Source organism: Perissodus microlepis, chromosome 12, assembly GCF_051167445.1.
Source record: "Perissodus microlepis isolate ML-2025 ecotype Zambia chromosome 12, ASM5116744v1, whole genome shotgun sequence".
Lineage (NCBI taxonomy): Eukaryota > Metazoa > Chordata > Actinopteri > Cichliformes > Cichlidae > Perissodus > Perissodus microlepis.
The window spans coordinates 32,797,192-32,824,604 of record NC_140472.1 but is presented as its reverse complement, the minus strand read 5'-3'; the positions used below and the strand labels follow the sequence as shown (position 1 = coordinate 32,824,604).

Genomic DNA, 27,413 nt, shown 5'->3' with positions numbered 1-27,413 from the left:
TAAGTGCAAACAAACTCGTACTATGATAAACTATAAACATTGCAGCTCTCAGTCAGCTGAGCTGCGTGAATAAGTTTTCATCAAGTGTCACGATTTTATGGTGTTTCAGAGAAATCACCCTCTCAGTTATTCCAATTACTCTAAGTGATGAAAGTTTATTCATCATTAAAATTAATAACTGTAGATAAAACACTTCATAAACAGTCATTATTGGATTAATCTTAATCAGATTGATGACTTCATTCATGTTCATCAGTTTAACCGTGTACTTTGTGTCTGTGCTCATTTAGTTTTTCTTCATTCATTGATGCAAACATGAACTGTAATAATAAATGATTTAAAATGATAATGTTGGTTCAGCTTTTAACACGCAGACAACAAAAACAGCTCCTTATAGCACAGAGTGTGCCTCATATCAGGGTAAGCACTGATGGTTAGGGCTCACCCTGTTCAACCATGATCCATCATTACTGCAGCAAACACAAAAATGCGACTTCATTCTAAGAATTTCTACCTGTGGTTAAAAGTTACAGCAAATAAATGTTGTTTTAAAAGTTTTGTAGCTTTATTTGTATCTTCATTGAAATGCCATGCCTCCGTAGCCCTGTACAAACCTGTGCTTCTAAATGAATTGGTTCTTACTATGGGTAGAGAAAATTGTCCCCTTGTATCTTGTTAGGCAGAATATTCATGTCTATCTACAGCAGGGTCTCAAACTCGCGGCTCGGGGGCCACTTGCGGTCCGTGTCACCCCTACTTACAGCCTGTGTATTGGCGTGAAGAAATATAAGCAATTTAGCCACTGAAGTTACTTTTTCTGTTAGGTAGGATTTGTTTGTTGTTGAGTGCAATGTTAAAATAAGTTCTTTATTAAGGCAACATGAGCAGAGAGCACAAACATGTCGAGGGATTGGCTGCGTTAGTTCACTGAGAGAGTCAAAAACTAATGTGCACACTTATGTCTGCACTTTTATTTTGTTAAATACGAACAAAATTGTAGCAGAAGTGCTGCCACGTGTCCGGCCACAAAGACGGTACAGATTTGTTTATTTGCTAGTTCAATGAACGGCTTCAGTTAGTTAAGAGTGAGAAAAATAATGCTTTCACATTTGCAGTTTTGTCTTGTTATTTAATATTTGAAACTTTAAAAAACACATTTGTGGGTGTTTTCTTGTTTGTTTGTTTGTTTATTTGTACAAGTTGAACACTAAAGTGGCCCTAACATGAGATGACAGTGCCAGCAGTGGCACACAACTCATTTAAGTTTGAGACCCCTGCTCTACAGTGAAACACAAAGTTTTATTAACAATAACAGGAAATTTGGTAGCAACAATATTTCTAATAAATACGATTTAACAATAAAATCTCTCTAAGTAGCTTCTTGTTTTATTTCAGAGACATGAAAAAGTTAAAGCAATCTGTTTGGGGCTTCAGCATAATTCAGCACTATTGTGGGACTGTCGTTTCAATTGCGGCCCTTCACTTACTTTCACGACGGCACTCATCTAAAGCCTAAACGTTTCAGTCTGAAGGAAGAAAATTTGAGTTTAAAATGATCAGAAATGTGTGGAAGAGAGAAAATATCTCTCTGTTGCCACTCGAGTTTTACCCTTGCTGACACAAACCCAAAGGGTATTTGTGTCTCCAGCTGGAATCAAACCAGCAACCTTTTACTTGCCAATTAAATGTGTTAAGAGCTACACCATCAGAGTCAGAGTGGTGAAAACTCTCGGGAATTTTGTCTTTTTAATTCAGATTATTGAAGAATTTGTTATAAGGTAAAACAAAAGAGCAGCAAAATAATAAAATCATAATATATTTTTATATAAAGCTGTTTTTTTTTCCCTCTCATTTATGTCCAGGTGAAAAAATTGACACTTGACAGTTGGCTTGTTGCTGTTTCAATTTTAAATCATGTGTTAAATGCAAAGTGACAAGTGGCCCCATTAAGTAGAGTTTACACTCTAACACCTTTTTTGGCTTGATTATGTTTTTTTTAATTAATTAATAACTTCAGCCTCTATGATGTGCTTTATTTTCTATAATCTTGACTTGTAGCTTGTTAAATTTCCTTAAAAAGATTTCTTTGTGAAGTAAAAGAAGCTGGGAAGCTAATTAGCGGTGATGTGTTAGAGGTGCGCGTTTGTTTTTGGACTAATTTGTGTCTGTGTGTTTCCTCTGTGTCATCTATGATCTGTGTGGTTGCTTTAATGATATTCTTCTTCTCCTTCTTGCGTGCGTGTGCTTCAGTGTCAGATGGCGAGCACACCACGCCCGAGCTGGACTTTGCTGTCCTGCTGCTGACAAACCACCAGCAGCCGCCGGTGTTTCAGGTTCTGGACCCTCTGCTGGAGGTCAGCCTCCGAGGACAAGCTGCCATCGGTAAGATTATATAAACGCAAAAACAGGCTCGTACAAAAACTATTTAATAAGAGAACTTGTCGAGGGCCGGCTGTTCATGCTTCTAACTCTTCTCCATTTCTGTGGCGCATGCAGGCGGTCAGCAGCTGGCCGTGAGCGACGTTGACACGGCTCCAGATGAGCTGGAGTTCGAGGTGGTAGAAGCTCCCGTCCATGGAGAGCTGATAAAGACTGACGGCAACACAAAGATTCGCATGACTAATGGTAAAGTACAACACAAACAGAAGCTTGGCCACCCGCTTAAGAAGAAAGAATATTTTTGTGGCCTCAAAAATTTAGTTATTGTCAGTTTTTTTTGTCCTCACGTCTTCTTTTTCCCTGCTTGTATAACCGCGTCTCTGGTGGAAAGGTAACAGAAAAGCAGGAGGACGAAAATCAACACATGAAACTACAGTTGTAACATCCACATTTCCTCCGTCTTTTCAGGTGACACCTTCACTTTCAGCGACGTCACCCGCAATGTCCTGCTCTACCACCACTCCGGGCTCTCCACCCAAGATGATGCCATCACCTTCTCAGTTAGCGACGGTATCTCCATGGCTGCCACAGTAGTGCAGGTGGTGGTTTTAGGCGCTGGAGGCAGCGGGCCACAGCAGGACCCCATCGCCACGCTCTCGCTGGAAGTGGGCGAGAAAAGCAGCACTGTCATCAGACGCTCACACCTGGCTTACACGGTGAGTTAGGAGAGCTGCGTGCCAGTGAGAGTGTTTAGTGTTTGAATTACGCTGAGCTTTGGTTTATGTATTACGCAAGTGTCATGGGGTCTTGTGTGGAAAAGAGAGGTTGTGCAGGCAGATTCAGAAAGATATAATATTAAAAAGAAAGACATGGTGTATAGAAGAAGGAGAAGAAGAAGAAGAAAAAGTGGAAAAGAAGCAAAACATGAAGCATGACTAAAAAAGGATTAAAAAAAATCCAAGCAGCAGGGAACACACCAAACATGCATGAAAATCTGATAATGGGCTGTCCCCGGGCTGTGTCGCGTCCTGGTTTGGACTCGGCGGTCGGAGCTGATTGCACCCACTCGAAACCATGCTCGCAGTTCTGTGAGACATGAGCCAGCAAGTGCATATTGCATGAGCTATGGTTCGAATAGATGATTTTAGGGCCTTTCCAGGCCTGTTTGCTGCTTCTGTGACCTGGTGCTATCTTTCAAAGTCCAGCTGTCCATCCCTATATCAGCCCTAGAATAGACAGGCATATGCACTCAATGATGGAGAGACATATTCAGCTTATTTTCAGCTCCATATTTTTAATTTTGGACTCCATTGGAGAAACTTTGCATCGTTCACAGTTTAAAATCATCTTCATTTATCTTGCTAGTACATGCCTGTGCTACAGTATGGTTTGATGTGGTTGCATAGAGAAAAATAAAAAATATAGGTGAGTGTTGTTGTATATATAAATAAAGAATACACTTATGTGTTTTTCTTAGTTTAAAAACAATCAGCCAATTTTTGTGTCTCTCTTGCAAGGCTGAGGTTTTGCTGTACTATACAAATGTCCCTTTAGTTCATTGCTAAGTGGTTGCCGGGCAACATCCATCCATCCATCCATCTTCATCCGCTTTATCCGAGGCCGGGTTGTGGGGGCAGCAGCCTAAGCAGAGAAGCCCAGACCTCCCTCTCCCCAGCCACCTCCTCCAGCTTATCCGGGGGAACACCAAGGCGTTCCCAGGCCAGCCGAGAGATATAATCTCTCCAGCGTGTCCTGGGTCTGCCCCGGGGCCTCCTCCCGGTGGGACATGCCCAGAACACCAACCCCAGGAGGCATCCTTGTCAGATGCCCGAACCACCTCAGCTGGCTCCTTTCGATGTGGAGCAGCAGCGGCTCTACTCTGAGCCCCTCCCGGATGGCCGAACTTCTCACCCTATCTCTAAGGGAGAGGCCAGCCACCCTTCGGAGGAAGCTCCTTTCTGCCACTTGTATCCGCGATCTCATTCTTTCGGTCACTACCCACAGCTCGTGGCCATAGGTGAGGGTAGGGACGTAGATCGACCGGTAAATTGAGAGCTTCGCTTTTACACTCAGCTCCCTCTTCACCACGATGGACCGGTGCAGCGTCTGCATTACTGCAGCCGCAGCCCCAATCCGTCTGTCGATCTCCGGCTCCCTTCTCCCATCACTCGCGAACAAGACCCCGAGATACTTGAACTCCTCCACTTGGGGCAGGAATTCATCCCCGACCCGGAGTGGGCACTCCACCCTTTTCCAGCTGAGAACCATGGCCTCATATTTGGAGGTGCTGATCCTCATTCCCGCTGCTTCACACTCGGCTGCGAACCGTTCCAGTGCGAGCTGGAGGCCCTCACCCGATGAAGCCAACAGAACCACATCCGCAAAAAGTAGAGATGAGATTCTGAGGCCACCAAAGTGAAAGCCCTCCGCCACTTGGCTGCGCCTAGAAATCCTGTCCATAAAAATTATGAACAGAACCGGTGACAAAAGGGCAGCCCTGGCGGAGCCCATCACCCACCGGGAACGAGTCTGACTTATTGCCGGGCAACATGAAAGCCTTATATCATTTATCTCATAACATTCCAGTTTTGTGGAAATAAATGAGATGTTATTGTTGTGAAATTAAAATATGAAGCCTTTATAAAGCTACATGCTGATGGACAACCCGATGATTTTATAATGTGTGATATAGATAAGAATCTTCAGGGGCCTGAGATGTACCTGACTGGTCAGGTACTGGTCAGTCGATCCACTGACCGAAACAAGCTGTAAACGCCGTCTTCCTTTAAAGCTAAGTCAGCTTTGATGTGACTGGGTGACCCTTATTTAATAAACAGAGCCAAGTTCTTGTTGACGCCTACAGTATAGGTAAGGTTAGTTTTCTTTAGCAGGCTACCAAAAAATTACCAATCCCAAAACCAAACCTGGATATGTTAGAGAGAACCCATGTCTGTATGGGTTCTCTCCAGGTACTCCAACTTCCTCGTGCGGTCCAATGACATGCATGGGGTTAGAGCACAGCAGGTGGTGATTCTAAATTACCAGCATGTGTGAATAGTTGTCTATCTTTATGTGATAGCCCTGTAAAAGATTGGTGAAGGGAAGGCTCCAACCTCCCAGGTACCCTGAATTGGATAAGCAGAGGATGGATGCGCAACACCATCCAAGGGCCGGGGGTGACTGGAGGAAGATAGGCAATGTTTTATACATTGTATTCTATGTATGTTACATGAGGGAAATTTTTCAGCATAGAATAATTTTGTGAATAAAGAGTTGTAGGTGAGACTTGCTGTTTTCATTTTAAGTACAGTATCACTAAAGTCTGTTTGGTCCCTCAGGATGACTCATCTCCAGATGACCAGATTCGACTCCAGCTGGTGTCGGTGCCAATGTACGGCATCCTGACAAGGAGCCAGTCCCAGCAGGAGCACCAGGAGCTGAGGGAGTACTCCTCCTTCACAATGGAGGACCTCAATAAGCACAGGATCAGGTATGGGTAGCAACAGCTACTCAGTGGGACTAGTTAAGACGTTTAAAATCCTCCAGACAACGAGGACAGCATTTAGTAAATGTTGCAATGGTGTGTTTTTATGTGACCTGTGAAGCACTTTACCCCACCTCAAAGACACGGGTGTTTAATTACGGCTTTCTGTGAAGGTTTAAATATTACTTCAGAGACTTACAAAACTGTAATATCAGTATAACATCTGCACTTTAACTAAAAATGACTTTCAAAAACCCTCGGTTGTCCCCAGAAGCAGTCAGTGAAAATGCGATAAAGATTCACAAAGCTCGATGGGAGTCTACAAAAAAATGTTAATATTTTTATTAACGGCTGCCTCACGGCGACAACGTTTGAGTAACTAGGAGTAGTTATATGTAAAAGCTGAGGTCTTATCACCTTCACCTGCAGGCCTGCTGTGGTTTCATCTATTTTTATTGGGTTGAGTCAGTTTTTTTAAATGTGGCACATTGAAAACAACATGGAGTGAGGTAATATCTGTTCATCTAGTATACACAAGCACACACGATAAACATAAATGAAATTAAAGAAAAACATATTTTAAAAAAAGAAAGCAAAAATGACAACAATAAGAATAATGAATAGATGCTTAGACTGGTTTTCAACAGCAGGCAGGATTTACATTCTCGAACAAGCAGTGGCTCAGAGCACCGTGCAGCTCTGGGTCCAGACTTACTTAGATGCCTCGGAGTTGAGGTGTTATGGGTTCAACCAGAAGGCAAGCATGGGGCAGACACAGGATATGCTGGGGAGAAAAAGTCTTTCTGCCAGTTGGGAACATTTTGGTGTCGCCCTGGAAGTGCTGGAGGTGGTGGCATTGGACAGTGAGGCATCTGCATCACTCGTTGGACTGCTAAGCTGGATAAGCAGTAGAAAATTGACAGGTTGGGGGTAGAAAAAATGTAAAGAAATAAAGAAAAAGCTTATACCCTTTTGGTTTTTAGGTGAGAGAAGGACCTAAACGTGAAATGTGGAATATGTAACATGTTGTGGAGGAAAATTTAAAATATTAGACCTGTTTGAAGTAAAGTAGTTTTTCCCTGGGTTTTTGCAGGGTTTTTAAGCCTCTAATAAAGAGGCAGCTGTAAAGGAATAGCCTGGTGTCGAGGCCACTCTGTGCAATAAAACACCGCCTCGGGTTCTTCAGTCTGCAGTCGTACTCACGATCGATTTCTCTGATTGCAGCTCGAGTCAGCGGGAATCACTTTCCCTGTCAGCTTCAAGCTGCAGAAGACGCTGTAACAGCTTGCAGATCCATTTTGCTTTCCTTTAATCCTAATGTTTCTTTTCATGAAATGAGAGCTCCACAGACATTAACCAAAACCCGGTAAGAAAACAAACGTATTAACTGGAAGTTATTCAATAGTCTTTCTCCCGTTGCGTTCAATGAATCAGCCTGTTGGCATTAGCAAAGCCAATTAACTTAGCTCTGATTGTACCTGCAAGTGGTAGTAAGGCCCCTATGAGAGGCACTAAAATGAAGCATAAATATTCACGTACTAGCTATTTCATTTCCATAACGCAGCCCCTGATTAGCTGCGGCACGGGCCGATCTCTGGGGGCGAACTTCAAACCGGCTGTATTAGTTTTGTCTCTTTGGTGCTGGCTCTTACAAACAAGAGCTGGGAATTGTTTTAAAAGAATTGAATGGGATTAGAGGAGATTACACTGGCATGGCTTTCAGTTTTATTAGTGCTCTGCAGAGATTAGCAGCTGTATCACTGTGAGAGGGCTAAAGCGAATCTGTGCTAAGTCCTCTATCAATCCACGACTTAACACATAAACAGATAATTATGTACCCATTAAAAGAGAATTATTGTATCAGACAAAATCATTATTAAACACACACTTTAAAGATTAAGAAACCTTTTTTAAGAATTTTTGTAAATGTCATTGATTTCGATTTAAGTGAGTGATTCTCTGAGGGAGGCTTTTCTTCTCGACTTCCTTTGATTATCACGGGAATGGAAAAGTAAGACTTTTGTTTCTTTGTTTGACTTCAGGTCTTTTTTCCCCTTGTATTAGCTCAACTGTTCATCTCATATATATATATATATATATATATATATATATATATATATATATATAAAAAAAAGATTTATGGTCTAATCTTTATTCCTGTCCTCATCTATGAGGTGGAGCTGTGTATTGTGACCAAATGGCTGCAGTTTCAGATACAGGTGGTGGAAATGATCTTCCTCCAAAGGGCGTCTGGGCTCAGCCTTAGGGCAGTAGGATGGGGAGATTAGTAATTCAAGAAGAGCTCAGAGTTGCAGTGCTGGTACTCCACAATGAAAGGAGCAATTTGAATTCAGCATCTGACCAGGATGCCTCATTGAAGCCTCCTAGCTGAGGCTCAGAAGAGAGATTTTGTCTCTTGGCTTGTCTGGAAACACCTCAGTGTCCTCCAGAAGAACTAGAGGCGAAGGCTTTTTTCCTCATTAGTAAACCATTAGTAAATCTGGCCATGTGTCTCTCAGCTAAAGGCTAGAGAGAAGGAAGTTGGTGCATCTGTGCAACCCGGACCTGGATAAGAAAATGGAAGGATAAATTAAGAAAATAGAAACTGTGATTAAAACAGGTTTTCCATCTGCAGGTACATCACTTCAATAGAGACGGGAAGTCAGCCAGTGACTGATATCTTCCACTTTGTTGTTTATGATGGTGACAACAATCGCCTTGACAACCAGATATGCACCATCACCATCACCTCCGCACCAAGACAGCCGCCGTTGGTCACTGTCCGCAGCAGCATCAAGGTACGCACACGCTATGTCCTGCATGCAAATGTGCAAGTAAGAATCTTACACACTTAACGGAGGTGCACACAGCAGGCCAGCTGAAACAATATTTACCTTTAGTCAGAAGAATATCTTAAGTACAGCATCAAATCATATTTAATGTACCTGTTTTATATTTTAGAGAAAAGAAGCGAGGGAATCCTGTCACATGATCTCCATCAGATTGCTTAAAAAATAGCTCCAAATTGAAAGTTGCGTTGATGTCTGCTGGATTTCCTTCATCAACATGTAGCAAATGGCATTTACGTACCATGATGTTTGAGTGTTGTCCTCTGTGAGTGGGAATAACAGATACGTACTCCTCTACTTCTGCTTGCTTTGTTCTGTCCTGCTGAGCTAACTGGACATTCAAGTCCACAAACTACAGGCTCACGGATAAGGGTAAAGGTATGCGCTGTCACTGTCACAGTCCAGGAGCTAATACAAATGCAGCAGAATATGGCATCAGCATGCTTTTATATTTAACACATTCTCCCCTGTGTATGTGTGTGGACATTTGTCAGTCTCGTTGTGTTACACTAAAGAAATGTGCACTTTCTGTCTTTCACTGCAAGATAACAATATGATAAGAGAAAGAGCTTTGCCGTATCTGCAGGCTGTACCTGGGATATGATGTCCCTCCACAAATTCCACCGTTCATCAAGGATACGAAGTCAAATTTCGCCCCAAGAAATGTCTCGTTCTTGGATCTATTTATTTCATGGCTGTGTGGGGAGAAACTCATTTTCTGGGTCAGCCAATACACCTCAAAGTGGGACCTATTCCATGGGTTCACAGCTTGTCTTGTTTCTGGGTAAATTAAAAGAATACAATAAAGGTAGAAAAGAGAAAAAGCTTCACGGAGCATTAAATAATTTAACATCTACTGTGTACTCATCCTTCAAGGGTCTTGTAAAGATTTGAATTTCCAGTTTTTGTGAGTTTTTAATCATGTTCAGGGGATTTGTTTTTCTGCAGTTGAGATTCTGATTTTTTTTATGAGCCCACTCTGAGTTTTATCAGAGCTTTAAATATATAATATGATTAAAATATTAAACAGACTATATTGTAGTAACTATACTTTAGACTCAAGTGAGAAAACTAGGATCTCCCAATTAAATAATTTATTTTTGCTTATTATCCATGTCTAGGTCGAGGAAGGCGGTCGTGTACAGCTGTCTACCAATGACATCACAGTGTCAGATGTGGACACGCCCCCGAAGGACCTGCTGATTTGGCTCGTCAGCCCTCCTAAATATGGTTTTATTGAGAACACCAGGAGAGGTGAGAAGTGACTGTGTGACGGTATGCAGATATTTTGGAGTGTGGTCACTGTTGCAGGAAGCTGAATTGATGTGACAAACTGCAACTGTTACTCTGAATAATTTGCACATTTCAATTTGCGTCACATTCCTGTGCACACAATGCCGGGTGAATTCCCCGCGGTACCAGTGCCATCTGTCTCGGCTTGATTGTGCTGTGGATTAGAGCCGCCAGATAGCCAGGTACAGATGGGGCAATTGTTGAAGTTTCACAATGTTGAGGCTCACTCAACTACTGCTGCTCTTTCTTCTGCTCCCGAGAGGAAGCGCTTGGAAAAATGAAAAAGGTGACAAGAGTTGAAGAGGAACTGATTCTGGGGAAACTGTAACATTGCAAGTGCAGAAGCTGAAACAACATGAAATGAAATAGATATAAACACAGTAGGAAGAAAAGTCATATTGAGAATGAATAATGAAAATGGTATATCTGGCTGTAATTGTAATTTTGGTCTATATATAAAAAATAGACAGAGCGGTGATGTCAGCCACTGGATTGTGAAGCCTCGTTTTTAGTATTTTGGCTGTTACCATCTTGTTTTTGGCTTTCTTCTTTTTTCAGTCAGAAGAAATCATGCTTGTATGCAAATGTGACATTATGAGCCCACATTAGCAAGAACAGGTTGTAATCAAAGCTGGGCGTAGCTTAGGGAAAAGTGCATCTTATGCTTTCTTCTCTTTCTGATGGCCAAGGTGAGTTCTCTGGTTGCAAAGACAATTATGGGTGTAAGGAAGTTGGCTGCTTTAATCCAAACTCTCAGTAAACATTTTCCTGATGAGCGTATGGTCTCAGTCTCTAGTTTTAGAATGATGTTTATTTTATAAAATATGGTTCTTATTAGTGTCCAAAAAGATGATAAAGCAGGGTGGGACTACCTTGTGATTTAAAAGTTATTATACGATCTGACCTACACACCTCAGTCACACAGGCTTAGAGACAGATTGGCAACCCCCTGGCAATATCTGGTCACTAGGGAGAAATATGTATTTCCTGAGCAATCAGTCTTACTGCTTCAACCAACATGTTTCAAAAGGTACAACTTTAGTGTTGAAGGGGAATATTCTGTGTTTCTGAAGTCTTAACAAGCACATCCTCAGACTATTTGGGTCCAAGAGCCTTTAAATAAAAGATGATCTATTGGTTTGGGACATATTTTAAAGCTTCAGCATTTAGATTATTATTTAAATTATTAAAGTTAAATTATAGCTGACACTATCAACCCTGCTCATCATGCCCACGTGCAGCACGGTGGTTAGCACTGTTGCCTCACAGCAAGAAGGTCCTGAGTTCAATTCCACCAGGGTCTTTCTTTGTGGAGTTTGCATGGTTTCCCCGTGTATGCGTGGGTTCTCCCCAGGTACTCCAGCTTCCTCCCACAGGATAGGTTAATTGGAAACTCTAAATTGCCCATGTCTTTGTCTATGTGTTAGTCCTGCGACAGACTGGCGACCTGTCCAGGGTGTACCCCGCCTCTCGCCCCAAGACAGCTGGGATAGTCAGGGTCACAGGGGGGCTGTGACCCTGAAAAGGATAAGTGGATGGGAATGGAGTGGACTATCAACCTTGGTTAGAGAGCTGCATCCATGTTGCTGTAACAGACTCAATGAAATCATCTGGAGTTGCATGATCTGCATCATTCAGGATATCGACTGCATGCAAAACCCGCAGTAAATGACCTGAATACTGCAATGCATTTAGAAAACATGGATTTACTCCATGGGATACACAGAATAAGGCAGTGAGTGAAAACTCCAACTCCAAGAAGAAACCTTTGAACTTTAGAAGTTCAGCTTGCTGTAAAAATAAAATCTCATTAAAACCAGTAAATCGTATCACATTGTTGGTCGGATTTTAGCAGTTAAGAGCAGAAAATCATCATACTGATCTGCATATGTAAAGAAACTGTTCATTTTTAATGGGGCAAGACACTTCACCCGTTGCCCCAGGGTGGCTGTGGCTACAATGTAGCTGCCATCACCAGTGTGTGAATGGGTGGATGACTGGATGTGTAAAGCCCTTTGGGGTCCTTAGGGACTAGTAAGACGCTATACAAATACAGACCATTTACCATTTATTTATTTACCATAATTGGCCTTCTCTATTATACATTGTCTGCAGACATAATGAAGGATAAATTTATGGGGTCAGATATTTATAGTGTCTGCAGCTGTAGATAACCAGCTGGCGCCAATCTTTTCTCTCTGTGTCCCGGCGTCCCGTCCTTGATGGCAGCTGGAGTCGTTGGTATTCAGCAGCATCAGTGGTGCCGGGTGATGGGATTTCTGCTGTCACCGGGGCACAGGGGAGGCCAGTCAGTGTCACTGTCAGTGTGCTGGCAACAAAACCAACATGCACAGGTTTTTATAATGTTGATATGTAGATGCACCATCACACAAAAGACATTGACTCGCACGCTGATGTTGTGCATTTGCATGAATCCAGCAATTCAAAACATGCACATGGAAAAAACAAAAATCTCACACATAGGCAGTGTTTATGCAGGAAATGGCTTTTCCCTTAACAAAATACATAATAGTTTGGTGATTAGCACACGTACTGCAATGCAGTATAGACATTTTCCAATTTGAATTTAAATAATTACTTTAATATAAAGCTGACATGGAAGGAATACAGCTAATGTCATTTTGGCCCCTGAGGTCCTAGAAGAAAAGTAAACAACTCCCAGCCCATCTTTGTCACTCCCCATCTGTTTACATGCCGCTTTGTCTCCTTGTGTTCGTCTTTCTCTGTAGATGTCAGGAGAGGAAATGGAAAGAGACAAAAGCGACTCCCTTCCTGGTTCTGTCGGTGGTTTCTTCCTTTATTTTTTCCCACCATCACCAGTTGCTGTTCGTAGCAGATTGTCTGATTGTTGGCCTTTTCTGTCTAAAATTATGGTAGAGCTGGTTTGGGAATGCCTCAGTGTTCCAGCCCCAGTTGCTCCCCCTGTGTAAGACTCAGATAAGTGGCAGAAAACGGATGGATGGATTATTCTGATTACTCACTCCCGTGATTATTTAAACTCCTTAGATCAGCGGTCCCAAACCCCCGGGCCACGGACCGGTACCGGGCCGAGAGAGTTGAGGCTCGGGTGTGAAATTTGTGGTTTTCAATGTTTTTATCGTCTCCTGTGTCTTATTTTGAAAGAAATATTTACCACCATAGTTACCATAGCAACCAGAGAGCATTTAGGGCAGAGAGGAGGATGTTACTCTTAATGTTGTTGGCGCATTTCAGGAGGACGCTGCTAATAAAGTTACACAATTACACAGTGAAATCGCGTTTATTATCATATTTACAAAATACATAGTTTTTGTCTTGGTCGTGTCATTTTATTTTGTTGTATTTATCTGCGACACCTTAATGGCCGGTCCGTGAAGATATTGTCTGACATTAAACCGTGGCGCAAAAAAGCTTGGGGACCGCTGCCTTAGATACTGTAAGCAGAAATTTTGAAGGCTAAAAAAAAAATTTAGTTGATATAAAAGTGCCAAACCTGCAGTTCCTCTAGGTGCCACTGGAGGCTGGCTCCAAAAGAGAACCAGTCTCCACTGACTCATGTTGTGCAATCCAACTTCATAGAGGAAATAAGTCTACAGCCTAGAAAAGAGAGCAGTGTTAGCACCTATAGATGGTTTGCACTTTCTTCATGATTATATGCTTGGTAATTTTTTTTCATATCTCACGCATTCAGATATCGGTAAGGTCCAAGGTAGGGCACACCTGCTTCCACTTACAGGTGTGCTGGCACTGGCAGTTGCTCTGAGTTGAACTAGACCTGAACTATCTGTGGTGTTGGTGCCCATTGGGCCATTTTATCAGTGTAATACTACGATCTGCTGTGTAGTACAACCGGATACCTGTAAACGAGATAGGAACCATAAACTGCCGTGTGCATGACCCATTTTCTTATTTTCATCATCGACCAAGAGTAAATGCCCCACATCATCTGGGATGGTTCATAATCGTGCTTTTATGAGTCCAGCATTAAAAGAGAAGTAGGGATGGAATATAGTAATTAGAATTCAGATCCCATTAGTGTAGAATCATCTGTAACTATAATTAATCCTAAAATAAAATTAATGAAATTTAATAAAAAACAATTCTGGGATTAATATTCCAGCCTGCTAACTCTCTGCATCACGTTCCTGAACAACTGGATCTGTTTTCGACCCACATTCCTTTTCAGAGCCTTGTTCAGTCAGCGATGCACAGAGATGTCAGTGGCGTGATTGCAGGAGTGGTGCTGTGAATCTGAGATCAGCAGATGCCACGTGTGAGAACAGAACCAAAAAAAATGATTCTGGAAAAATTGTAATTCCCTGGAGGCTTCAGGTGATTTCCTGTTTTGATTACACTTCTGTGAGGGTTCCCGCTCAGATAAGAGACTCCCGATGCTCACCGTAAAACAGGCAGATGAGGCGATGTGATGTGATGCGATTTACTGTTGGGCCTGATTTACACGCATACACTAAAGTAAATACAAGTACACACACACACCAGCTATTCCCTCCAGAGCCCTGACTCAGCTCAGTGCGGAGTCATCCGTCTTCTGCAAGAAAGACACTCATACTTTCTCTCAAACTTCAGAGATTTCAAGGTTGATGTTAAGTATTCAAGGCGACTCTCCTTCAACCTGAGGACAGCCAGGTCGTGTCATCACAGCCAAAGTGTGCTTTTCTGGAGAATTGTAAAGACCGTCCATGCATCTAAACTACCAGACAGTTCCGGCTGAAGTCAAATGAAAAGCCTGATGGGACGGAGAAGACAAATATTGCTGTCATTGCAGCTGTCAGAGGATATAAGTGATGGCCTGCTAACTGGTCACCTGAGAGGTTTATGAGTTCTTTGTTGCAGTATAATAAATGTTCCAGTGTAGAAATGGCTTTTTTCAGCGTGTAGCCACAACCGGACGACAGGACAAATCATCATTTTTACACTAAAAGAAAGAATTTAAGAAAAAAATAGATTGATTTAATGAATAAAATTATTTTGTGCACTTTGAATTTGAATCAGAATCAGAAAGACTTTATTTATCTCCAAGAGGGCAATTAACATACAACAGAGCAGCATAACGTTGAAGATAAGAACAAGAAGAACGGGCAATAAGAGTGAGATAATAAATACACAGAATATACGGTATATACAGTTTAAAATTACACAGTTTAAAATTAAAGTGACTGTGAGGTGAATAAATAACTGTAAGTGACTAAGAGTGAATAAAGTGTCGGTAGTATAAAAAGAGAATCAGAATCAGAATACTTTATTAATCCCGAAGGAAATTTATGTTTCTGGTGTGGGAAATGGTCTTATCTGCTGGAGTTACAAAGCAGAGTGGCTTTGGGGACAAAGGCGGCTCTCCTACATCTCCTGAATGCAGTGCTCTTTGTTTTCTAAATTGCATCTCTTCCTCTGTTCTCTTGTCAATCAGGAAGCTCTGTTGGCGGCTCACATGTCGTCACCCCTGACGTGCCTTTCTCTGTGGAGGACCTTACATCTGGCCATATCTCTTACGTCCAGGAGAGCCAGCTTAAACCTCAAACCAAGCAGGACATCTTCAGCGTCTACATCAGCGACGGGCTCAGTCAGACGGAAGCTTTCAGTGTGGAAATTGACATCCAGGTAAGGAAAAACTAAAAAGCTACTACTACTAAATCTTGTAGTACTATCATTATAAGTGACACTGATTAATGTAGAATTAAGAATGTATTTCAAAATAAAGGAAGTTTGTTTTTCTTTGAAGATTTTGTTTCAACTCTCTTAATTTTTGAAGGTGTTTGTGTTAAACTGTTGCACTTTCCTTCATTTCTATGGCAGAAGTAACCACAATGACACAACGCCTTGGTTTGAGAAGCCCCATTTTGCAGTCTCAAGGCATTACTATTTTGTTTGTGTTATCAGTTAGCTAGGTTAGCACAGAAATGGTTTTCTTTCTCAGCAAAAATTCATTTCTAACCACAGACGCTGCTGCTTAAATAAATAAAAAACTAACTATATCCTTATTGCGTCCATGGGAATTAACAGGGTAAGTCATAGTCAAGTGCTGGTAATCAAATGCACTCGGTTAATTGATCATCAGCAAGTGTGAGCGCCTCTATAATGGTGGATATTTTTGGCAGTTTGCTGGTCTGTAGGTGTGTTTAGGAGGAAAGACATCAGCTTATGAATCTAGGAAGAGTTTTAAGGCCATTCCCAAACGTTTCACAAGTAAACAATTGTCAGGAGTGAATATTCCAACAAATTCACCCATATGCTCAGAGAAATTACAAGAAACTGAGAGCTCAATCTTACACTACACAGTTAGTATGTTAAATGATAGTGTTAAAGTTTACACTCTCAGAAAGACTGAACAAGAATGGCTTACTAGAAATGTTACCAGGAAAAAGCATTTTCTCTCTAAAAAGACCATCCTGGCATCACGGTTCAGGTTTGCAAAGTTGCATCTGGACGAACCACAAAATCCTTTGATCAGGGGAGACCAGAGTGGAGATGTCTGACCATGATGCACTGCACCACGAGTGAAAACCATCACAGCATATGAGCACAAAGACCTCTTACCAACTGTCAGCTCAGTGGTGGAGGGACGATAACTTGGGCTCGTTTTGGACCCAGAGGACCCTGGCACCCTGGACATTGAGTCAGCCATGAATTCATTTGTATACCAAAGTATTTTAGAGTCAAATGTCAGGTCATCTGACTGCTGACAGCTAAAGTTTGGCTTAAAATGTCTCGTCTGACATGTCAATAATTTCAAGCACGCCTTTAAAAGCTATCGAATCGTGGTATGTACTTAGTTTTTCACAGGACTGCATAATATTCTAGGTCTGAGGTAAAGTTCACGTCCTTCTGTCTGTCAGTTTCAAACCATTGTTTTATAAGTAACACATTTTTCAGTCTTATGCCTGTAATGCTTCATTTTGGAAACAGTTGCACTTCACCCTGTACCTCCATCAGTCCAAATCACCAAGTTTAATTAGTTTCAGTTAGATAAGTCACCCCTGTTGATGCTTTCGTTTCTTCAAAAGAAGACGATAAAAGCTTGAAAAAGACCAAAAACACTTTTTAAAAATTGGAGCTGGTGCACACCCATAAAAGTTTGAGCTGATTAAGTGGTGTCTGTGCTGATGAAAAGAGATGAAACAAGGTCTTAACAGCTCCACGCTCTATTAGTAATTTAAAAAAAAAAGAGGTCTTACTCAGCTTTTGTTTTTCTTTTTTACTGCTGTCCTTGAGCAGCACAAGGCTTCCTCCAAGGAAAAACTGCTATGGCCTCAGGCTGTCCCTGTTTTTTTCCTCCTTCATAAACACATAAACAAACTGAGCATCCAAATCCATCACTTAAGCCTGTTTTAGGTCTTGGAGTTGGATTGATGGGGCTGTCAGCGAGCTGTTAAGTTTGTTGAGTGTGTGTATTTGAACACGTGACCTGTATATAATAAATCTTTCACGGTGTGTATTAATGTAGAGGTGGTAGTATACAACCGCTGGCAAAAAATATGAAATCCCCACACCAGGAGGACTGCTTCTGCTTTATTACTTTGTTGGCAATAACAAACCACAGATATGTCACAAAACCGTTATATTTAACACCTGAACATTGTGGCTTTGTGAAACAAACCAAACAGAACCACATTGTAATCTGCATTTATAAGACAAAAATCTGAATATGCCAACGAGTTTGCAGTTAAGGGAAAGTCTGCAGACACACCACTTGGCTGACTGAAGGAAAACGTCTCCCCAACAAGGGACCTGAAAAGATTATACATCTCTGGTAAAATATGCTGGTTATTCCTGGTCGCCTGTGTCTAAATTTTGGAGCAAATACAAGAAAAATGTTTGAGTAGACCTTGGAAGATGTCAAAGCATCAGGACAGAAACCAAAAACTGGACCACATCACAAATAAAAATAAAATCAGCAGAAACAGGAATAATCTGCCATTACTTAAAATAATTTAACAGAAATTGTTTGAGATCTTCTTTGTGAAGCTGGTGTTCTGTTGGTGAGGAACAATGTAGTTATTCCACAAATATTAAAAGATGTCTTTATTTTATTGTCTTTCAGCAGAGTAAAGAGGACAAAGAGCCGGTGGTGTCCGTCAGCAGCATCCATATAGAGGAAAACTCTGGAGTTGTCATCACCAACTCGTCTCTCAGCGTCCACGATCAGGACACACCAGAGAACGAGATCCTCTTCACTATTATCAGAATTCCCAGCTATGGTGAGCACAGACTGCATTGGCCTGTAAAGGCTGTTCTTCAACTGCACCTTTCATTGTTAAGTCTGTCTATCAAAATTCATTTTAAAGCAGCAGATTACTTTCAGCTTACTAAAAACTATTTCTTTCTGTCTATAAGTAATAACCTGTACTAAAACCTGTACTAAAACTACTTTTAGCTGCTGCTCAGTTTACTATCCGTTACTAACTTAGTGCATTTGTCTAGCAGTTAGCTAACAGTTTTCCTTTGCTAATTCATACTGCTAGTTAATAAACTTAAAAAGCGTAGTTTTATTGTTTTAATTATTAGGCAATTTAACTGATAGGTCTCGATTTAGAAAATGTACACAATCTTCTTCATAGCCTTAGCTAGCTTTATTGCAATTATTTATCCATTATTTTCAGCTAAAAGCTTGATTTGATTACTCACATGTAGCTAGCTGCTAACGTAGCTAACAGCTGAAGTGATTTATAGCTTTAGCAAATTTTTTGGCTAAAACTGAGTTCATCTATATAAACTTGACATTTTTATTGCTTTTTGCTCTCTGTTATAGAGTGCTCTTGACTCACCCTTCATTTCTTTATGTTTTGCTTCCAAGGAGCCATTGGCTGTTTCTTCACTCATTTTCAGTACAGTCATATTACCTGGCTGTTTTCAGAGGACTGTATTTGTTTGTTTGTTAACACACTGACCTATAAATCATTCAAGCACTAAAAAGGTAGCCAACCCAAGGTATGAACCAGGTTTATGTCTACACATAACAGAGAATTTAGCAAAGAACCAATTTTAAATTGTATCCTTAGGAATCGAACGTTTTGGTTCAAATCATCTTCGGGATGTACGGAGGAGGCGAGAGGTACAACAGTGACTGTCTACATCTGTCCAGCTCTTTAATGGTTCAGAGCTGCATTTTAGCCAGTGATGTTGGGGATTTTATCAAAATTGGTGGGATCATGAACCCAGAAAAGTGCAATTAGAACAGTCCTTTTGATCTCAGAATCAGAATACTTTATTAATCCCTGAGGAAATTATGCAATTTTACTGTTACTTAGATAAACAAACAGATGCTTTTGAGATACTTTTAGTTATTCTTCCTCTTAAAGTCCATTTGCTTATTCACCAGTTCATATGGCATCATATATGTTTTTCAAATATGAAAGCAACAGAGACGCTTCAAAAACAGAATTATATGTTAACACAGCAGCAACCCAGCAGGTAAACACTGGAAAAATATGCAGTGATGTGCAGTCAGTATATTAAAATATCTCACATACTTTAGATCTGCACACACACAAAACCTAACACAGAGCTCAGGAGAGAGTTATGTTAAGAGGTACCTGGCATGTTGATAGTAAATAGTTCTGGACGTGATAGAGATGAACAGACACACACAGAGTCATAAACACATTACTCTTATTTCCGACACCCAAACAGTTTAAAACAAGACAAACACAGCGGCTGCAGCGCTGCATGCTGACTGCAGCCATTCCTCACATGACACAGCGACACAAACTCAAATCAACTGACCTCCAAACACTTTGTTTTTCTGACGCCCTCTCACCGTCCCAAATTGAATTTTCTCTCCGCCTGCCACAGTCTGGTAGACCAAAAGAAATTGCTTCACAAAAAACACATTTTTTAAAGACAAGTATACAGCACTTATTCACAGCAAAAATGTCTTTTAACCCAATTTTAGCAAAGTTTACAAAGTCGTGAAAGACAGCGGAATATAAACCCTGTTTCACAGGATCTCATTTGTTCTTTACATGTTACGATTTTTATTTTACCGCCATAATGACCCAACTGGCTGAGAAAACTTAAAGGCATTCTCTCTAACTGACTGTTTTGTATTTAAGGATTTAAGGAGCTTTGTTAATGCAAAGGCAATCTCCGACTGACACTTCTGAATTCCTGGTCTTGATCATGCAAATTAGTCGTATGGATTAGATGTCCATTTGATAATAACTCGATGCTGTCTTCAACTATTACCCCTCCCATACTCCTCACCCACCCCAACAGACACCTGGTCTGGGACATCTCCCCCCCCCCCCCACTCAGTTAAAGCACCATAAAGCAGCTGGTGAAACCAAGCGTGCCTCCGCCATAAAACCACCGGCATGAACGGTTGATGGGACAGAGCGGGAGATGAGTGATTTCAGACGTGTCGATGACTCCCAGTCAGCTCGTCTTTTTAACTGGCCACCTCTCCACTGTCCACACACACACACCCCTACAACGATCTATTTATCTTAGAGGAAGTATGAGAGACCCCTTCAAGCCTAATAAAGACGCCAGGTTGCAGCAACACTCCAGCAAATGTACACGCACTTATAGACCTCGTGCTGTCGAACCAGTTTAAGGCCAAGAGAAATTTCTAAATGCACATAATATTCAGGTAATTAGTGCCAAACAGTCTCAAACTCTATGAATTAATCTTTATGCAAATAACATGGGGATACCCCAACGATGGATTTACACTGACAAAATAAAAGATTCATTTAAAAAAAAGGCAAAATATAGAAAATCCAGTGAAAATAAATACTGCAGGGCAATAGATAATAAATTGACTGCAAGCTCTGAAAATATTTGGAGAGGAAAATATTTTCATAGGTTTAATATGCAAATCATTTTTTCATTTTTTTTACACAGCATTCAAACATTTTTTGGAAATTGGGGTTGTATTTTATTTAATTAATGATTTTTGGCTTTTTAAATCCTCCATAGAGGATTGGTGGAAGTGTTTGATTTGTTCATCTTCTGCTTTTAAACAGTGCGGAAACGTTTCACTGCAGACGTTTAAAAAAAAGAAGAAGAAGAGGGAATGTGTGGGAGGGAATAAATGAGGGTGTACGTCTGTGTGTCCCCTCTTCACGCTGCAGGATTTGGACTTAAATCCTATTTAAACCTGGGCTTTGATTTAAGAAGCAGGGTAATTTAGAGGAATCTAAAATGTCTCATTAGGTTCTACAAAGAGCTTTCTTGTCTTTCATGTGCTGCATGAAAAACTCAAACATCCTCCATTTGACTTAGATAATCAGAGCAATTAAAAAGATGTACTTATTCAGTTACCACTCCCCCACTTACGCCCACTTCACAATCTGAGCTTGGTTTATTTTTTATTCCCCTAGGCAAGCTCCGCAGGCGGCAGTTCTACTCCCAGCCACTGGAGAACGGTCGCGTCCTAACGCAGGGCTCCACCTTCACCTATCAGGATGTGGTGGATCAGCTGCTGGTTTACACGCCTGAAACTGTCAGCGGGGGAGCAGACGAGATGGCCTTCACCCTCACCGATGGCATTCACACCCACACGGGCCGCCTGGAGTTCACGATGGACGTCACGAGGAGCGAGGGACCTCGAATGACCGTCAACAGAGGACTGCAGCTTCCAGCAGGTGAGAGTCAAGAAATGCAGTAATAAACGATATGTCTGTGTTTAATGAGATGTTGACTCATCTCAGGTTAAACCAGACGCCCGGGGACACCAGTCAGAATACTTTTACAATCATAAATAAACTCAGTAGTTTTTCTTTTCATGCTTATAGCTTCTTGTTTTTCTCTTCTTCCTCCTAAATCAGTTGGTTCATAGTTCCCCTGCTTAGAGTGAGAAACTACGTTAAAATAGTGTTGTTTTTATTAAAAAACCTCAGCTGATTAGTAATTATTCATATGAATGTATTATGATACATTTTTAATATTTTCCACTTTTTTCTTCCTATTTTATTTGTTATGTCCAGCTTTTCGTGTGTGGGGAAGTATTTGGGGTGTTTTATGTGTTGTTAAAAGACAAATTAAGGCCTTGTTAAGGTTTTTGTTTCAAGAGTATTTCTCAGTCTCTTCAAGTAAGTTTAAGCAGCTCTTGTATTTTCAGTTGGAAAAAAAAGAATCAAATCAAATAAATGTAAAGTAAAATTTGATCACTGAGATTTCTGTACTTTTTCAGGGTCATCATCTAAGATCACAGAGCAGAATCTGAAAGGTACTGACATTGACTCAGACCACCTGAAGCTCCGGTACATCTTGACCAAAGACCCCCCAGTCGGCAAGCTGCAGCTCAACAGGAGCAGCCGAGCGGAGAGAGTTTCTGTGAGAGGTCCCATTCAGAGCTTCACCCAGGAGGACGTCAACAAAGGTGCCAGCTTTAGTTTTTATTGTTGTAACTTTGCACAGATGTCCCACAGTTTTCGGTCTTTGCTTTATCATAGACTGCATATAAAAGATGGATGTCACCTCTAGGTTTGGAACGTCTGCTTTAATCCTGCGTTTTTCCCAGTGACCAGCAGGAACCAGCAGATAAAGTGACATGATGTCTTTTGCAGGCCCACATGGAAGTTAGCAACATATAAGGATATCGTATCTCCATAAATCAGCAAAAGAAACACGTCAGGCTACAGATGAAGTAAAACGCCTGCATTTGCTGCGATGATGGTGCCTGTTACAACAATTTCTGTAGTCTCATTTAGCAGTTTGTTAGCAAATTACTTAAAATATTTTATGTTGTAGAACATAAAGTAAAAGTATCAAAGCCACTGTTATAGCCCATATTTTAAGCATCTAACCAAATGCTCATCTCCTTTGTGACAAAGGTGGTCCTGACCTGTAGTTTAAAGATTGAATGAATACAACATTATAAATTATGGACCCTTTAATAGATTATAAAACGGGATATGCTTTCACACTTTCAGCTCAGGCGTCCGGGTCATGGTAGACTAAAGCCCTTGAGTCGAATGCAGCTGGACTGATAAATGTTGGTATGGTGTGCAGTGCAGTGAAGAGTGCTTGGATTTAATACACAGGAGAGAGCAAACAACCACTCCGCATGTGCAGAGCAAATACAGGAGAGCCTGAAGTTTCAGCTCTTCAATACAAGCCCCAGATGTGCATGTGCATGGAAAGGACAAGACAAGAGACTATTTTGAGGATATGGAGGTTCACATTTAAGACAGAGAAAGGAAGTGGTTTGAGAGAGCATTAAAGGAAGCTATCCATGTCCACTGTGAATGACCATCACTGAACAAAGGTCACGTGTAATACAGTCCTGAGATCCCGTTCAGAGCAATTTAACCTCGACTGATACCTCAACGCATGCGTCCTTAAGTCACAAACATGTCCTGACGTGGCGTCTCGGGACCACCCTAGAGGTTAAATACCCCATCAGCTGCTATAACAGGTCATTTTAACTTGGTGATGTCACAGTGGCTACAGCTAACTGTGTATGCAGTTTATTATCTTACTTCTTAGTTTTGTTGTTGGAGGTAAGATAATGGCAGAGGGGTGGGTTGAGAAGCAAGAGGTATTTATTGATTAACTCTTAACTTGCACAGCTTGATGCCAGAGTAAAAATTGCTCCAGTTTTATTGCTGCTTTCACCCAGACATGGGCAAGAATACAAAATGCAGAAAAGGTGACAGGTGGTTTGCAGTGTACATTTATCAAAATGTAATTTTAAACCACATTTCTGCTAAATTCAGTTCACTCATTGTTTGAATTACATTCAAAAACTTAGTGATAAGACAAAATAAAAGCGTAGAAGACGCATTCAAAGCTGTCAGTGCTTTCTAGTTTCGCTCACAGTAATTTAGCTCTAAGGTCGTGTGATTCATTGGAGTTTAATTATTCCCAGCAGTTACACTTTTGCATGAAGTCAGAAGCTTTGACACCGAGTGCTTGTCTCTGTCTTGCAGGCCTGCTGCAGTACAGCCACGAGAAGGGGGAGAAAGGAGGAAGCCTGTCGTTCAAGTTCAACCTGCTCGATCCGGAGGGCAACAAACTGATCGACCAGTCCTTCTTCATCAGTGTGCTCGGTAGGGTTTCCTCCACCCTCTGCAAAGCAGGGACTGAAGTGTTCTTTCATTTGGTGGAGAAGAGAAGGCAATTACTGCAGATTTATCCCTCCGTCTCAGGCGTGGTTACTGATGTGATGCTGCATCCTGCATACATCCTGAATATGAATTGTGTGCAGTCATGTTATTTATAACCCACTTTTACAGCTTGTTAGCTTTCGCATGTTAAATGAGCTCGTTTTCTTCTTATCATCACTGTAATGCAATTATTTTTGGCAATTTTTAGTCATATAGGAATGACACTATTCTTTATGAGATTGTGAGAAAAGAAAAAAAAGATGCATTTTTCTTTTAAACTACGCAGACTTATTTTGCAGTTGTGGGTATTCAACTGCCAAAGACCCATTCTGAGCCATGATAAACCTTGAAAACTCAGCTGCGCACATTTTTATTATCACCGTTTCCATCTAAAAAGCTTCCTCTCGCTTCCTTCTGGGGATAAAACCAACTATTGCACTGGTTCAGCAGTTTGAATCCAGTGTCCACACGAGAAGCTACTGGATATTGAAGGATTGCCTTTCCCTCATGGTTGAGCAGCATCCCGACTCTCTCATATCTTTTGCAGCTCTCTTTTTAGCCTATTATTTTCTCACCTTTTTCACTTTTCTGTTTATTGCACCCTCTCAGATGTGACTACAGGGAAGCTCTCTGTCCATATCTCTTCCTGCCGTACTGGCCTCTGATGACTTCTTTGCCCTTCTCTCACTCTTTTCTATCCTTTTTTTTACATCTTTCAAACCTATATCACTTTTTCACACCTCCTGATATGAAACTGTCGTTCTCGGTCTATATAAATCTCAGCTTATTTCACCTCCTCTGCTATAGTCCATCCTTTGTCTCTTTTACCAGGATAAGAAAGTGATTCTTAATACTTGAATTTCCTTTTGGTTGAATTGTTTTCCCAAACGCTGCCAAAAGCCAGGTTTTACTGATAAATCTTAGCTTGACGGGGGACTTTAAATTTTTTTCTTCTCTCTGCTCCTTTTTATACTGACCTTATTTATTTTATCTTGCAGAGGACCATCTCCCTCCATCTGTAGTGGTAAACAAAGGCCTGGTGCTTGATGAAAACTCAGTGAAGAAGCTGACCACGCTGCAGCTGTCAGCCAGCGACCAGGACAGCGAGCCAGGCGAGCTCATCTACCGTGTCACCAAACAGATGAGCCTGGGGCACCTCGAGCATGCTGCCAGTCCAGGTAGACCAGGCCTATATGTCAGTGTTTTTAGAAGCTAATTCCATACTGTACAGAAAGTCAGGTGTGCATGCTGTTTGTGAGGCAAAGCGCAGGGAAAGGCGTGATTACATATGCACAAGGGGGCTGACACAGAGGGCGCAAAAGCAAAGGTGACAGCCAAAAACTAAACCAAACCAAACTTTTTCAACTGCTCAGTGAGTAGTTGGCATCCTGCATGCAAACTGCAGGTGACTATGGCATTCTGATTGCTACCAAAGCAATTACACTTATGTTTTTGGTGCAGCAGACCCTGATTTCACCTGGCAACCAACACCAACCAATGGCTTTTTCCCCAAAGTTGCCAGGGGTGTGCAGTAGAGATGGACCGATCCGATATTACGTATCGGTATCGGTCCGATACTGACCCAAATTACTGGATCGGATATCGGCGAGAAATAAAAAATGTAATCCGATCCATTAAATATCAAAAAAGCACCCCACAAAACTTGCTACACGGCGTAACTCTGCTCATAACCGTAGCACGTTGCAGCAGTATGCATCACGTGATAGAGCGGCTGTGCGTATTTGTAGCCTTGCTAGCAATCCTGCATTTCATCTCCGAGGAAGTTTTCCCAGAGAGAAGTAAAGCAAGTGTGTAAGTTCATCTCTGAATGTTTGTAAAGCATTCCCACGTTAAGCTTAACAACCGATATATGGAGCGACTGCCTCTCTCTCTCTCTCTCTCTCTCTCCCCTACTGCTACTTCAATCGTGAAACTGCTTAATGATCAGCTGATCGGCTTTTCTGTCGCGAGTCCGTCTCTCTTCTTTGTTTTTGGCCCACTTCTCACCAGAAAGAGGAAACCAGCAGCTGAACAACAGCAGCACTATTAAGCTTGATAAGCTGTTGTTAGAATTTATTTAATATTACTTTCTACACCAGGATCTTTTTCTACGCAGCTGACGGCTGGTAACTGTGCAGGGGCGGATCTAGCAAAGTTTACCCAGGGGGGCCGATAGGGCATGAACAGGGAAAAGGGGGCACAAAGACATACTTTTCTTTCTTATTCTCATTTAAAATATCTAGCTTTTAATAAATAATTATCTGACTCTTACACCCAAAGTTTTAATCTGATGTAAAATATATAGAAGTCCATTACTGTATATAGTAACTGTTAAGTCTAATATACCCTAGTAAGCTATAGTACTTTTTCCTTTGGGAAAGTACCATCTGTGAATTCTGCAATTCTGTTGAAGAAAGATGTTGAATCTATTTAATTATTCTTGAAAAATAATTTATTTCTGTGCATTTTTCCACACTGCATCAAATTAAATTTGATTACATTGATTAAGCATCATGAGGTGGAGGGTGGGGGGTGGTTCCCTATTTGTTTTTGCTGGGAGCTTGCAACCCTATTAGTTAGGTTGCTTAATATTTCTGCTAAGTACTCTTTAAAATACCAGAATAGGGAGGGTGGAGTAGGTTTAAGTTTATTAGATTGATCAGTGTTGCTGAACTATGAAATATTTTGGGCGCCGTGTATTTTTTACATACAGGTATAACAGAATAGCTTTAGTGTTGTTATTTATTTAAACTTGAGTATAAACTTATACAAAATGCAGCAAGATATTAAAAAAACGTTTTATTGATTAAAAAACACACTATATCGGATTCATATCGGTACCGGCAGATATCCAAATTTATGATATCGGTATCGGACATAAAAAAGTGGTATCGTGCCATCTCTAGTGTGCAGCGCTGTGGTGCATTGATCACCTCTCCGGTTTGAGCCTGTCCAAAGACATGCTTGTCAATTGGTGATTCTAAAGTGCCTGTTGGTGTGATGGTAATAGAAGTATTTTTTTTTAAAAAGTGACGACAGGGTGTGGCAGCACGAGAGCTGAGCCGAGGAAGGCTTCATGCATCAAATACCAAGAGAGTCAGGGGAACACCGGGGAGGACGACAATAAAACTAAAGCAGGGAGCTAAGAACTTAATCACAAAAACCCGACTTCACTACAATAACAAAAGAAAATGGAACCAAAAACTTTCCAAAACCAAATCTCATCACAAACTCTGTAGATGGAGACTCGTTCCCTTCTGTATATGATAACTGACTCCACACACAGACGGAGCTGTAATGAAGCTTGCTCCAGTTCCTCCATCCATTATTTCTGTT

The 27,413-nt window shown here is 41.2% G+C and overlaps 1 protein-coding gene across 4 annotated transcripts in view; it reads left to right on the top strand.

The window, feature by feature from the left end:
• fras1 (Fraser extracellular matrix complex subunit 1) overlaps positions 1–27,413 on the top strand; it is a 316,636-nt gene that overhangs the window by 250,314 nt on the left and 38,909 nt on the right. For 3 of the 4 annotated variants that reach the window (XM_084946695.1, XM_084946697.1, XM_084946694.1), the window contains 12 exons: positions 2,251–2,382; positions 2,497–2,625; positions 2,848–3,095; positions 5,718–5,869; positions 8,499–8,661; positions 9,834–9,966; positions 15,434–15,624; positions 18,065–18,221; positions 21,348–21,611; positions 22,160–22,348; positions 23,901–24,020; positions 25,076–25,255. In XM_084946695.1, the coding sequence (XP_084802821.1) occupies positions 2,251–2,382; positions 2,497–2,625; positions 2,848–3,095; positions 5,718–5,869; positions 8,499–8,661; positions 9,834–9,966; positions 15,434–15,624; positions 18,065–18,221; positions 21,348–21,611; positions 22,160–22,348; positions 23,901–24,020; positions 25,076–25,255 (2,058 nt within the window). The remainder of the gene's footprint in view (positions 1–2,250; positions 2,383–2,496; positions 2,626–2,847; positions 3,096–5,717; positions 5,870–8,498; positions 8,662–9,833; positions 9,967–15,433; positions 15,625–18,064; positions 18,222–21,347; positions 21,612–22,159; positions 22,349–23,900; positions 24,021–25,075; positions 25,256–27,413) is intronic. The other variant, XM_084946696.1, reaches the window with a different exon arrangement.